At 32.5% G+C, this 16040-nt stretch overlaps 1 protein-coding gene across 3 annotated transcripts in view; it reads right to left on the reverse strand.

The window, feature by feature from the left end:
* The window catches only part of Zeb1 (zinc finger E-box binding homeobox 1), a 159850-nt gene that overhangs the window by 57110 nt on the left and 86700 nt on the right, over positions 1-16040 (reverse strand). For all 3 annotated transcript variants that reach the window (XM_048809101.1, XM_048809100.1, XM_048809099.1), the window contains exon 2: positions 2869-3069. In XM_048809101.1, coding sequence (XP_048665058.1) covers positions 2869-3069 — 201 coding nt within the window. The remainder of the gene's footprint in view (positions 1-2868; positions 3070-16040) is intronic.

The following is a 16040-nucleotide window of genomic DNA, read 5'->3' on the forward strand; positions in this document are numbered from 1 at the left end:
TATATTCAAGATATAATCCATCCTGCTTTAGTTTAGATCTGAAATGTCCCCCAAAAGTTCATGTGGCAAACTGGTAGCAATATGAAGAGGTAGTGAAAGCTTTAGGAGGTGGGGCCTAGTTGGAGGAGGTAGATCACTGGGGATATGTCCTTGAAGAGGGTATCTTGGTCCTGGTCCCTCCCCTCTCTGCTTCCTGACTGCCAGGAGATGAGTACCTTGGCTCCATTACACGCTCTGTTATGTTTTGCCTTGCCACAGGCCCAGAAACAAAGGAGCCAAGGAACCGGGAAGTAAACCTCAGAAACTGTAAGCTGAGATAAATCTTTTTTATTCTTTAAATTGATTTGCCTTGGATATTTTGTCACAAAAATGGGAAATTAACTAACATGCATACTAGGGGAAGAGCTGGTATTAGCGGTCTCAGTTTTATTTTTTTTTCCCCCTCAGAGAGACTTAAAAAACTACATGTTATATAATCCCAGTTTAGTAATCTGCTCAAGGATAAAAACAAAAAAAGTCTTCTATGATCTGCTCTACTTACATCTGTAGGTTCCTATCTTCCCTTAGATTTTTTACATATTAATGTCCTATTAGCTACTTAGCTCTTTAAACTGTTTGGATTTATTTATTTTTTATTCTTTAAAATATAGCATCATTAGTTGTTTTCAGTGGGAGGGTTACTCCAAAAAATCTATCCCAACATATTTTAAGAAACAGAACCTCTTCACTGATTTTTTTCATCTTTCTTTATCCCTCAATCTATATCATTCTCTGTATTTCTTTCTTTCCAGACAGATAATTTTCTTCTAGCTTCCATATTAAGACTTTGGATCAAGTATACAGATCTGGATCCACAGATAGGAAATTTAAGAAACACCTGCTCAAAATGTTTTGAATTTAATATTGAAGTTTAACTGACTAATTGCTCTACCATTATCGGGCTATCACACTAAGTAAGCAAATTGATTTCATTGGTTTCTACTTTCCAGAAACCTAGGACTTAAATCAATCTTTTCCCTATAATACCTTCCATATAGAATCAACCAACTCTACCTCCTACATTTTTTAAAATATCTCCCTTCTATTTCCATTTCAGGAGTCCTGGCTTTGGTTCAGGAACTGCTACCTCTTCCTGAAATACTAACGCATCTTTATTGAAGGTGCGCTCTGGCCTTAGGCTCACTACCCCCTGAAAGTTTTTTTTAATACCATATTGCTCTAGACTTACTTCTAAATTTCATATCAGTGTTGTTCTTTTTATAGCTTTCATAATAAAGTTCAAATTCCTTGATTTAGTACACAAGCACTTCATATTCCTTCCCTTGTTTACTTTTCTGATTTCATTTTCCGCAAATACTCCTTGCTGAAGCCCTGTGACTTCATGCTTGTTGCTTCTGCTGCTTGAAGCACCTTGTGTTCTTTCTCCTCTTGTCTAATTAACCTCTTTTAGGTCTTTAGAAATCAAGACCAGCACTGTTTCACTCAAAAATTTCTCAGGCTTGGTGAGGTGGCACACTCCTGTAATGCCAGTGGCTTGGGAGGCTGAGGCAGGAGGATGGAGACTTCAAAGCCAGCCTCAGCAAAAGCTAGGTGCTAAGCAACTCAGGGAGACCCTGTGTCTAAATAAAATACAAAATAGGTGGATCAGTGGCCAAGTGCTCTTATTACCCCCAAATTAAAATTATTATAAAATGTTTTCAAAATTTAAGTTGAGCATTTTTCTTAGGCAAGTGTATTTTTTAGGGATCAGAATTTTAAAATGTCCATCTCCATTGCAGGCCAGCTCCTGATTTTAAGATGCATTAGGGCTACCCTTTCTGATTCAGATGTTTCTCCTTGATGTTGTAAGATTTGCCATACTGTAGAAGTCTTAATTTTGGCTACCCTGTGCCTCCTATTTGGACTTTTTTCTAAACTTCTTTATTTCATTATCCAGATTCTCTGACCTGCATATTGACCTCTTTTCCTAGATTTTTTAGCTTAGTTTTAATATCCTATCTAGATGACCTCCTTAAACTTGACTCTTACTAGGCAGCTTCTTCTTTGACCGTGGATTTGACCTCTTATAATTTACTTTAATGATGCCCTTTTTTTCTGATTCTCAATATCTCTAATTCACAATACCTACAATTTCTACCTCCTTTTAAAAATAATACTAGTGCTTAAATCTTGGCAATACAGGCTAAATAACTGAACTAGATTATTAGGAAAAGTAGAAATGAGGACTATTAGAGCTAGATTAATAAAAGACTAAAGTCCAATTTCTCCATTTGATAGATGAAGAAGAAGATTAAACATTCAGTGTTTAAAAAGGCAATAAGTAGAGGGTCTCCTTACTTTCATTTCTCCTTTCATTAAACCATGCTTTACCTAAGTAAAAATTTTCCTTTAGTGAAAAAATTAAACCAAGTAAAAGACCCAAATTGCTTATAGGATTCTAACATTTGTGTATGTAGAAAGGCTTACAAATGCTAAAAATGCTTCCATGATTTATCTGTCTGGGATTTTTTGTATATCTTATATAATTTTTACTATACCAAATAAACTAATGTTTCTATGTATATTCTTCACGGGGGAGGTCAAAATGTGAAATTAAAGGTAGGTTCAATTATATCAACAAGCTTGATTATAGTTAGAAAAATTTACTAAATTCAATATATTGTGTCATTGTAAATATGGTCAAGACAACTTTACTATTCTGTTTTATAATCTCCTTTTAAGTAAGCAAAACACCCAATATTGTTTGATATACAAGGAAGTTTTCTGTTCATTTGAACCTTTTTATCCAATTTATCTTTTGGTTAATATATACTTTTAAAAATAAAGTAGAATACAGGCTAACAGAATACTGTACAAAGTTGAGCTCACCATCCTCTTCCCAGCAGCTCTTAGCACTCCCTTCTCTTTCACTGCTCCCTGGTAACACTGTCTGGTCTGCTGGCAGGTCATCTTCTGGCACACCACCTTCACAATCGGCTGCATCTGTAACACTTTCTTCTTCCACAATATGGAGTTTGTCTTCATCATCTGAATCTGAATTTGTTTCTACCACAGTATTATAATTTGTAACTGTAATACAAACAAGAAATGAATAATCAAAACTTACTAGTATTATAAAAATCATTTTCACACCTCAGAAAATTAGAAATTACTAATTATATTTTTAGGCTGTCTGTAACTCACTAATGCTTTCTTTTGGACCACAATGCACAAACAACTAATTTTACAACACACACACCTATAGCACTTACTATACTAGATAACCAAAATGGTAAATAGCAGCAGCTATACTTACTGAACACCAACTATACATACAAATTCTTTATAAATCTTAATTCATTTAATTCTTACAACTTTATAACAACCCTATGAAACAGAGTTCTACCACGTACTACTTATATCTATTTTATGGATGCCAAAACCAAGAAAAAAGAGGATAACTTGTTCAAGATCAGAAAGCTAGGAAGTCACAAAGCCAGAATTTGAAGCCCAAAAATCTGATTCCATATCTTATGCTTTTAAGTTATATTAAACAAACATTCTCTCAAACCATAATGAGCTTATTGCATACAATACTGCTTATGTACAATTAGGGATTCAAATCAATAAAGCATTACAACTTTAAAAAAAGCCATCTTCCTGAATAAAATTGCAGCACAGCTTCAAATTTACCACAAGAAAGTACTGTCAAGTTGTCAATTAGCCCATGTATTTTATATTAATCTCATACTGATTTTAGAAAGAATCAAATTTCCATGCAATCAACGAATTTAAGTAATGTTTCTAAGTCTGTAATTATAAAAAAATTGACATTCACAAGTTTTCAAATGGGCACCATTTCCTCAATTTTAAGGAACTTAAAATGAAATCTAACACCTGCATTATAAAGATATATAATTACTCTGAAATACTGCTATACTTTATAGAATCCATGAGAAATAGTTGAGAATAAATTTTGCTAAAACAAATAATCTAGTATAAGCAAAGATTTTCTCTGGTGTCCTTCTAATAATCTAAAGAGATAAATATTTAGTATTTAATGGGGTATTGTCACTGGAATATCTTTTTTAAACTATCTGCTAAGATTAGGATGAAGAGAGAAAAAGGGAAAGGAAGGGGGGAAAGGGAAGTTTCACTTTGTCTAGATAATTAAGCAATAATTAATTCCAGTTATTCTTTGCCTTGCCTCCTTAAAGTTTCCAGCCATTCTTGAAAGAAAACCATCTAAATGCTTAAATGATATGCATATATATTTCCCTATATAAGTGCACGTACGCACACACGTGAGTGTACACACACACACACACTCAGAATATGAAGAGATACAGTTAAAAGTATGGGTGAATATGTAAAGGTGAGAACAAATAAACCAAATCTCCAAAACTGCTTTTATGGACATTAGGACGATCCCCTTTGTTAAAAAGACTACCTGAGTTAACCATTGTGTTCATTATTAGAAATTTTTCAGTATCTTGAATCAAAAGAAAAATATCATTTTGTGGTGTTAATTGATACTTTGGCATGAATACATTTTTCCAGCTGTTCTTCCAAAAGCAAATGGTTTTCTAATTATAAAACATATGTTTTTTGTAGAAAAAAAATCTAGACAATATAAAACATGTAAAATAAGTAAAATACCCTTATTTTTCCTTCTTCAACTTGGCAAAATATATTTTTTCTATGCATTAGGGAAGCATGATACTAATCATTATCATATACCTTATTTCATTTAACTGTAATACAAACCTCACCTCATACTCATTAAATTTATATTTAATATAAATCCTACATTGCCCATATAAAATGTATATATAGCACCAAATAACACTGTTTTGCTTTAGTTTTTTGCCACTTTATAACATATCTTGGCAATATTCCTATGAAGTTTTCTTATTTTTCCTTTACATGACTATATAGCATTCCATTGTACAGATAAAATTTAACCAAGTGTCTAGTGACAAAATTTAGTTTGTTTCCAGTGGTAACACTAGCAACATGGTCACAATAATTTTTCTTACAAATATATTTTTGTTTAATCCTTAAAGACTTTTGATAGATCAGTAAGAGTGGAATTATTGCTTTAACAGTAAAACTTATTTTATGGTGGTGGTGGTGGTGATGATGATGATGCTAAACTGCCCTTCAAAATTTCCACAAATACTACCTGGAAAGGTTTGTTTTGTCAATATAATAAAGAAAAAATGTTCTTTAACATAGGAAAGGCAAAATATGTATCAAGGCGGGAAGATGGAATTCCTTGTACTTCAGCCAAATTATGAACAGAGAGTTTGTGTATGTGTGTAAGGGGAACAATTCTCAAAGGCTGATCCATAACTGGCTGACTATAAGAGTTTCCTGATGAATCTTTTGCTTGAGGATCTTCAGAGCTAATTATTTAAAAGCACCACCACCAAAAGCACAGAGGGTAAAGAAAGCCCTGGATAAATTCCAGTAGCCAAGGAGAGTGTCAGTTACCTCAATTTTCTGCACATCTACTTCCATATTTCAGTACTGTTTAATCTTTGAATAATAATAATAAAGTATTTTGTCTAGAGTTGTATATGGTTGTATTTTAATTGACATAATATTTGTACTTTGATATAGGATAAAATGTTATAATTGAGTACATGTATATGATGTGTAATGATCAAATCAGGGTAAACAGAAGTTTCATATCCTCAAATATTATCACTTCTATGCATTAGGAACTTCCAAACTCTTCTCTCCTAGTTATTTTGAAATGTGCATTTAATTGTTGTAAACTATATTAACCCAACTGTGCTATAGGAACATTAGAACTTCTTCCTCCCCCAACCCAAGTATATTTTGGTATCCATTATTCACTCTGAAAGTGGTATAATTCTTAACAATAGATGATTATCCCGATTGAGTTTTAACTAAAATAACAAAATATCAAGAAAGCAAGGATAAAAAATTAGGTAAGTCAAACAGTTTTTAAACCTTTAAACATAACCCTCAAATCACAACATGAATTTAAATTTCAAGAGAAAATGGTAATATTTTCAGTGCATTCTTATTGTTACCAGATGTAGTAAGGAACATACTGACTTCTTGGAAGTTGTTCTTGTTGGTGCTATTTGCTGGTATTTAAAGTCAGATATAACAGCACCAAATGCACAAAATGACGGTAAGAATCTAATGATTACAAAACATGTGCTTTAGATGAGTGTCTGGCACACAGTAAGGATTATAGAAGTGGATCTGCTGCTGCTGCTATCATCATCATCATCATCATCATCATCATCATTTTACTGAATTTCTGCAACAACTATTAATAAGCAAGTACTATTATATTTTCTTAGTAGATAAAAAAATAAGAGTAGTTAAGTAACCTATCAGAGGTTATGTAGCTATTGAGTTGTAGAGCTGTACTCAAACATTACATTAAATATGTATATTATTACATATTGTGTAATAATATACCTGATGTGTGCCTGTGCCTCATTCCACAGCCTACACACTTTGTTGTAATAATGGTAAGTCAAGAATACTTAACATTTCATTAATGTTTAGGTATTGCTAAATATGTGTCTACCCTATTCTGGGGACCTAGAATTCCACACTTTATAACAATTAGCTACTGAAAATATTTTCAAATGAAGGGATTCTAATCATTAGAATCTCATAAAAAAACAAAACACAGTATACTATGGGGTAATATCATCATTATAGTAATAAACCTTTGAAAGACTTTCACATCAACTGTATTCATGAAAGTCCCATGTAAACATCTATTTTTTAAGTAATGTTCAATCATAATAGAATAATTAAATAAATTAGATGAATATGATTTCAGAAAAGAACACTACAATCTCAACTACAGTTGTTATGAGATCATTTAAGCACTTTATAAAAAAAATCTCATCATAATGGTTGACTGTAGCTATCAACAGCAGGTTAGGTCTGCATAGAGGAAGAAACTTAAGGAGGTAGTGAAAGAGGAGAAACGTTAACTTTGAGGTCTTCAATTTTTATCAGATGATAAAAGTGGTATGTATTGATTAAAGCCACAAGCTAAGGCCATGTTTAACATATGTTTTCTTTCCAGAGATGTTTCTGTTTACATTATGAGATTAATAAATGCTTATCTTCATCTCACCTATTCACATCTAAAACAAACTAATTTGCGTAGTATAAAAATAAAATCTTACTTAAAAAAGACTTAAGGATGAACTTCAAAAACAGACTATTTTTAACAAACTAGTTTCTCAGACATCAAACTAGTGTATTGTCATGATGTAAGAATCACCTAGGAAAAACACACTTTGAATTATGTTCTTCAGAGCTGATGAAAATTACTTTTATTAAGGAGCAGAATGTTTTACAAATGTTAGTACTCTGCTAAAAACAGAAATTCAGGCATGAGTACTATGAAATATGAAGAGAAAAGTGATGATGAGTATTTCCATTATTTTTCAACATCAGTTGGAACCAAAGTAACATTATGCACAAACATAACGTCCTGGCATACTGCCTTCCACATAGTAGGTATAGAATTATTTGTTGAACTGAATATGGGGCCACACTTTACTTTTCTCAGTGAAGAAACAAGTTAGTATATTAAGTGGTACTGATAATCTAGAAAAATGAAAACAAAACTGTAGTAAATCAGACAAGGCAAATAAGCAAGCGAAATAGAAAGGAGAAGTCATCTGACAATTCATACGATTAGGGAAAACTTCTGCACCTATTACTCTAGGAAAGAAGAGTTTATGCTGTCCAGAAATACAATACTCTATACCTAGTGCAAATATTTGTTAATCTGGTTCTTTGCTTAATTTATAAATAACATTAACTTATCATCTATGTGTATTTTACTGTATAATGAAGGATTCATGGTAATAATATACATATTTAATGTAATAGATATGTAACATAAAATGTACAAGGTGAATATTATCTAAATTTAAGTTCTTTAAATAAAAGCATCATCATAGTTTTAGAATGCCCCAATTACTATGAACATGTTAGGTTTTAATAAATAACAATGGGTCAGCAAAATTAAGAAGATTTTTAAAAATTCCTTGGTACATAAAATCTTTCTTAAGCTGGGGTACCTATTAAGTTGAAAAATAATCATAAAATATTTTAATATTTTTAAAATATCTTTTAAAATTTAATTCCAATGAAAAGCAATGATTATTAACACCTACAAAAGGGTGAGTGGTTTTTACTGTCTTCAGATACAGACTATTAATAGAATGAAACTGATAGGTAAAGGCAGGAAAAGTGTTGCGATTGCTCACTGAATTATCTACTTCCAATTTTTTCCTGTCTCTCATCATATAATAATCACTAGGATTCACAGGATTTGTCTTTGGTATTTTCTTAGCTCTTATTCTGCCTTTTCCTCATCTTCCGTAGTTCTTCTATCTATGTGCTCTCAACAAGAGCCATCCTTCCAAATTACTTTCTTCTTCTCCAGCCTTGTCAAAACTTCCATTTACTCAGTGAGCAAATTTTAGCTGATCCAAGTTCAGCTTACAAACAGGAAGATGACAGTTAAAGAGCCGAGTCCTTGAAAGATTAAGCAAAATTCACTCCCAGAAATAGATGGTTCTTTTTTGCATGTGAGAAAAATATTTGAATTAAAATAATTCACATTAATTTATTAACAACTAATATTTCCTCCCTAGGCAATATTTCTTTATAAAAAGCATATTTTTTATTTATATGAATTGTTATTTATGGAATATAAGTATTATGATGAAATCCAAGAAAAATGTGAAGACAGAATAAAAAATACAATGGCAGAAATTATTGAATCAAAAATACAGGTCATGTAATTGGTAAATAAATTTAAAAGCTTAGCACTCAAAGAACCAATAAAACAGAGAGACTAGTAACCCACTTAGTTATGAAGAAAAACTAGAAAGCACAAATGTTTAATATTAAAATGCAAATGCTACTGTGAGGTAGCTCAGGGGTGGAGTACTTGCCTAGCATGTCACAAGGCCTTGATTCGATCTCTAGCACCAAATTAAAAAAAAATGTGATAAAAGTAAGATGTAAATGGAGTTAAAGTAACTACAATTATAAATAAATTTAAAACAACTATAAATATTTTTTGCAAATCTAAGGAAGTAAATTTGAAAGCCCAGATGGAGACTGCAATTTCATATAGAAGAGATAAAGTATGACAGACAAATAATGGGATAAATTTAGTAAGTATTCACATAGTTAACCACCCCAAAACTGCCAGATGCTTTCCTAGGTAAATTTCTTCAGATCTTCAAAGGACTAACAATTCTGCTACTTTTTAAAGAGAGAGGAAAACAAAGAGACCAAATTCTTCTTATGAAGCCAACATAATAACAGTCAACTAAAATCTGAGAAAGAGCATACACACATGTATGTGTGCATGTACATGCTTACTAGCAATGATTGATGCAAAAAGTTCTAAATAAAATAAAATACTAAACCTATTAATACATTAAAAGAATAAAAGACAGACATTATACAACTTTACATATGAGAGTTCACTATGCTAACATAGTAAAGTAAAAAAACAATGACTTCTATCGACACTGAAAGGCACTGGAAAAATAATTTACCATTCCTTGTTGATAAATACATTTTTATAAAAACAATACTGATAAATAAAAACAGTACATGATAAATCTTTTATGTATCAGAGGCCCTTATAGGATAAAAATGGATACTCTCATCTTTGTTAACAATGTTCTAATAGAACAAGCCAATTTTTTAAAAAGAACAAAAGAAAAAATATAAATATTGGAAGGAAGAAAACAAAATTATTATTTACTGGTGGTATGATGCATTAATGAAAAATTCAGAAAAAATGTCACAGGTAAAAACTACTAGTAGTAAGAAAATTTGGTAAATAATTAATCATGAGTTCAACAGAAAAAATTAATGGCTTTCCAATACAGCCAACAATAACTAGATGAAATTACAGTAGAAGAGAAAAATCCTATTAATAATAGACACAAAACAGACAAGGCATGAAGGAAAATCTTAAAGAAGGCATGAAGGAAAATCTTAAAGAAAACATGAAGGACCTACATAAAAAAAAACTTTAATATTCTATTGAGGGTCATAAAAGAAGATTCAAATAAATGAAAAGATATATCTTATTACTAGATATAATGATTTCATATTATAAGCATTGATATGCTTATAATATATATGCATTTCACTCTAAAATTGTTTATAAATTCAATGATATTCTGATCCAAATATTAAAATGCTATTTTAGATTCTAAATCTAGATAGTTAGATTAATGATTCTAGTGATCATCTAGAAAGATGGGAACCTAGTTTATGAAAACTGACTGCCTGGTTCAAATCACGATTTTGACATTTAGTAGTCATGTCTCCTTGGGATGTTAACATACTCTTCCTATGCCTCTGTTTCCTCTTTTTTCTCATACCTCTATTTTCCCCTCTGTAAGATGGGGATAATAATAATATGCCCCTCACATGGTTCTCATAATAATGAAAATAATTATATACTCAAAACACTTAGTACAGTACTACACATATATACTCAAACTGTTGGAATTATCTGGGAAAAGAAACCCATAAAAATATTCAGAAAAATAATAGAAATAGTGGTGGTAGGAGAATGTGGAGTAGGCACACCAGATAGCAAAATATATCTTGAAACTGTAGAAATGGAAAGAAATTTATATGTTCCCAGGCATAGACAACTACTGGATTTGAATACAAAACAAAATTAGATCCATAATAGAAGTCTCGTGAAAAGTGGGAGTGGGAGGAAAAACAGACACATTTTTCAGTTAAAATCACTGTGAATAAACAAATCCAGTTCTCTACATCATAACTATCACCAGAATGAAATCCACATGAATCAAAGGCTTTAACTAGTAAAACCATTATAGTACTAAAAAAAAAAAAAAAAAAAAAAAAAAAAACCCACAGGCACACCCTTTTACAATCCTGGGATAAGAAAGGCCACTGCAAATATGACAGTAATACTCACAACTTCATGTAAAAAACAAATTCAAGTCAAAGGACAAATGACAAACTGTGAAAAACATTTATAATACATGTGAAAAGGCTGATTTTTTAAAGATTAAAAACAGTCTTAAATACCCATGGAAAAGGATGAATATACAAAGGCAATGCAGACACACACAAAATGAGTGGGCTATAAACATATAAAAAGATGTTCCATACCTCACTAATGGAAGAAATATACAGTTCAATTCTGTATTGTCAAAATCACTTCTAATCTAATATTTTCAACTTTCTTGCCCTTAACAAGAGGGTTTCAAAAACCCCTCTTCTAACTATACCCTTATCCTGATTAGATTCCACTCTTCCCAGTGCTATATCTCATTCCTTTACTGCAATCTTCTTGGAAAAATTGGTTTAAACTAGTCTCAGATTTGTTTATTCTTATTTTATCTTAAACATACCATAATAGCCACACTCCATTAAAAGCAAATTGTATTTCATGCATGTATAATTATATCAAAACAAACTCAATATTATGTAAAACTGTAATGCACTATAAAAACAAAAAAGTTTTTGTCAAGACTGTGCAGGATTTTTACACCACTAAATCCAATGACAATTATCATTCCTCACCTTACTTGAGCTACCAACATCTGACAATCCAATTACTCTTTCCTTTTCAAAACAATCTTGTCTTTTGACTTCACTGGCTTTTAATTTAACTCACTGTCTGCTTCTTTTCCATTTTTCCCTCCATCTCCTGGATCCCAATCTGTCTCACAGCTCTAAATGTCATTTGTTGATTCTGAGCTTTATCTCTCAGTCCAAACTTCTATGAACCCCAGACTTGTATACCAAATTGTCTACCTAAAACATTCATTTGAGTGTCTTTCACAGTAAATATCAGGAGTCAGGTTTTGGATATGACATGTTTTCTCCATTTCAGTAAGTGGTAATTTCATTCTTCCATTTGTTCAGGTTAAAAATATTTGTGTCACTTTGACTTCACCTGCTCCCCATACCCCATATCTAATCTGGAGGAAAATACTTCAAAAATACTTTCAGACTCTGACCAACTTACTACCAATTTACTACCACCCCCTCTCAACTGAAGCAACCGTCATCTCATCCACAGTTAATTGCCTCCTACCTGGTTTCCCCACCGCTACTTTGTCTTCCTATATTTATTCCTCAACATAGCAGACAAAAACTTCCTTTTAAAGTACAGTGGAATTTTGTCCCTCCTTTGCTCAAACCATCTAATAAGTTGCCATTTTGCTCACTGTAATCCAAAGGCTCTTCAGGAGCTGACACCCTATTATCTCTGATTTTGTCTTCTACTTTACACTTGACTCATTCCATTCCAGCGACACTAGCCTCCTACTTCAAGGCTTCTGAGCTTCAAGTCACTGTACCTGGAATGCTCTTTATGCATAGCCCAATTTCCCCTCCTTAGTGAAATTTTCTATGACTACCCTATTTAAATTTATAGACCCCCTTGATTATAATAGTACTCCCCCTCTCTCCTGATTTGTTTCCTTTTAAAATACAGATGCTCAACTTACCATAGGGTTTGGTCCCTATAAGTCCATCAAAAGTTGAAAATATCCTAAGTCAAAAGTGCATGCAGTACACTTAACCTACTGAACACCACAGCTGGCAACACGGTGCACTGCAGAGTGTCTGTTATTGTCTTTGTGCAAGTGTGGCTGACTAGGAGCACACTGATCTCTCTCTCCTTCATGAATCTTTTCAATAGCTTTTCATTGTTCTATCATGGCCTGAAAAGCTATGCATGTTCAGGCCCTCACCCTCTTCTCCACTATTTTATATTCTTACTAAATGCCCTTTTGTTCTCTGTAAATGACAAGTCTTTCTCCACGCTGAGCCTGTGCACGAGTTTTTCCCTCTGCCTGGAATGCTCTGTTTGTGTGACTGTGGCTGGCTCCTTCTTTTCTTCAAATTTCCAATCCAATGTTGTGATCTCAAAGAATACTTCCTTGACCAGCTAATATAACATAGTCAATTCTTTACTCTCTAATGTCATCCTACTTATTTCCTTCAAAACTTTCACTGCAATCTATAGTACCTGATGTAGTTACTTATTCATTTTATTTTTCTCTCTATATATTAGTTTTCTGTTGCTGCTGTAACAAATTACCATATTCTTAAGAAGCTTAAAGTAACACAAATTTATTATTTTACAGTTCTTGAGATTAGACATTCAAGATGGGTCTCACATGAACATCAACATGTTGTCAGGGGTATGCTCTTTGCATTTTCTTGCCTCTTCCTTCTGGAGAATGCCCACTTTCCTTGGTATGTGGCCTCTTCCATCTTCAGAGTCAAAAGTGGCCCACTAACACTTAATCATATCATTCTGATACTGGTCCTTCTTTAGCCTCCAGTCTTCACTTTTAAGGACTGTTATACTCTCTGACCTAGCCAGAGAACCTCAAATTAACTTCCCTACTTTAAAATCAGCTGATCAGTAACCACAATTACTCCTGCTACTTTAATTCTCCTTTTTCAGATAATGTACCATATTCACAGGTTCTATGGAAAAGGACATGAATATATTTGGAAGGCCATCATATTAGGGAGGCCATTATTCATCTACCACACTTCTCCACTAAAATATAAGTTGCACAAAGGAAAGTACATTGTCTTATTCACTCCAGTAGTCTTAAGTTCAAGCCTTTATAAGGGCTATCAAAGGCACACATGTAAGACATTTGCTGAATTAGTGAACAAACTAAAAACAGTACCACTTTGATGATCCTCTTCTTGAACTTTCCTAACTCTTGTTCTAACCTTTAGGTTTTACAACTTTCTGCAATATTACCCATTTCTTATCATGTTTTCATTATGTTCACATGTCTATCATTAGGTCTCTGGTCAAGCATGAAGTGTTCCAATAATATGTCAGTAACATGTGAAAAATGTGTTGAGTCAATGAACTTTAAAGATAAAAGGCCATAAAATTGCAAAAGTTTATGTTAATGATTTGGCAGTTATTTTATGATTTTTCTAATAAAGTGTGGGTTATTCTGATAATCTGTCAATAAAGGATCACCATGCTGTAAAACATTAAAATTAATGAATTTTAAACCTGGAAAAGATGTGAAGTATAAGTCTTGTTATTTTACACTTCAAAAAAGTTGAAGCCCGAACAAGTTAAGCGATTCATCTAGTTACACACACAAAAAAAAATGTGAGCTTGGCACCAAATTAAGTGGACTTTCTATAAAACCTATCTGGATGAGGTTGCCATGAAGATTAAGTTGATGCATTTCAAAGCACATAAACAGTGACTAGCACAGAGCAAGTGCTCTACAGTGGAAGCTGCGGCTGCCCTTATTGGTATGACTATTATTCTAAATGCTATGTATTTCCCATTTTCAACAATAAAAATAACTTGTGCAAAGTAGGTACTCAATACTTATTGATTGATGAATGACTTAAAAAGTAACACTGCTAAACAATTTCCAACATAATAATTGCTTTCTTATTTACTTTTATTTTTATTAGAAAAGGGAATTAAAGGAGAAGAAATGAGGCTAATCATAAGTATCTTGATCTCTATCACAGAAACTTCCCTAATTTAACAAAGATCAAATTATTTTCTTCCTTATTGTTTATATCAGAAAGATCAAAAACATTTTTATAATAATAATAAGGCATTATTTGTCTTTTCACTTTTTTTTGACATTTGCACTAATGATATATCAATGGTGGCTAAAACTTGGCACTTCAGCACAAATCAAAACAGTGTCCGCAAACTATATCTGTGTAACCCTCCCTGCCACTTATTTTTGTTAAAGGGGGGGGGGGATGGAAGTTATACTTAATAATGATGTAGTAAAAATATTTTATTAAAACTTGGCTCTTTGTTATACGTATTTTTAATATTCTGTGCAATAAAATGGGAAGCACATATATAATACTTTTGCTGAATATCCGAAATATCCGAGTATAATGGTAATCTTAAAAAACATCCTGCAATTGTTTGAGTTACTAGTTGACTTTACTCATGATACATGACTTTACTCATGATACATCAATTTAATGTGAAAGAACAAACACTAGACAAAGTATGCTTATTCAGGCTAAAGTATCTCAGCTGTTTTCTCAAAAATAAACCAAGAAAGCCTATCACTTCGAGGAAAACAAAATACCAAATTTGTTGCCAATGCTAAAATTTGAGGTAGAATTTTCCAAAACTAGAATTTTGGGAAAAATATGTTAACTGCCACTGTAAGTTTCAGTGCTTCTCAATTATAAAGCCCCTTTTGAAGGTGATTTTAAAATATAGTAAAATAAGCCAGGCACATGGTGGCACACACTCCTAGTGGCTCAGGAAGCTGAGGCAGTAGGATCCTGAGTTCAAAGCCAGCCTCAGCAACTTAACCAAACCCTGTCTCTAAGTTAAAAAAAAATAAAGGGCTGGGGGAAATGCCATGGGTTTAATCCCTTGTACCAAAAAGAAAAAGAAAGAAAGAAAATATGGTAAAATGAAATATGTTAATATTTTGAGTACCTGAACAATTCAGCGAACCAAGGTATTCCAATGTCAAATGTTACAAATTCCTGAGTAAAAAGGTCCAGAGTTCAGGACACACCAGTGGATATTAATCCACTGTAATGAACTACATAATTCACTGATATGTTTTCACTTTGCACATTACAAATAAACTTTAAGAAACTTGATGGATTTTGGTATAGTAACCAAAGAGTTTTCTGAAAAGGCTAATTCTAACTATTTGTCTGTGTGAGAATAAATTTTAATATACTTCAACCAAAACAACATACAAAAGACCCTCCTTATCAGCAGTTTCACTTTTTGTGACTTCAGTTACCCATGGTCAACATTGGTCCAAATATAATATAACATGGAAAATTCCAGAAATAAACAATGCATGAATTTAAAACTGCATGCCTTTATGAGTAGTGTGATGAAATACACAACCTGGATGTGTCCAACCTGGGACATGAATCATACCTTTGTCCACCAAATCCACACTAAACATGCTACCCACAAATTAGCCATTTGAATAGCCATCTTGGCTACCAGT

The sequence above is a fragment of the Marmota marmota genome, unplaced genomic scaffold (assembly GCF_001458135.2).
Source record: "Marmota marmota marmota unplaced genomic scaffold, marMar, whole genome shotgun sequence".
Taxonomy (NCBI): Eukaryota; Metazoa; Chordata; class Mammalia; order Rodentia; family Sciuridae; genus Marmota; species Marmota marmota.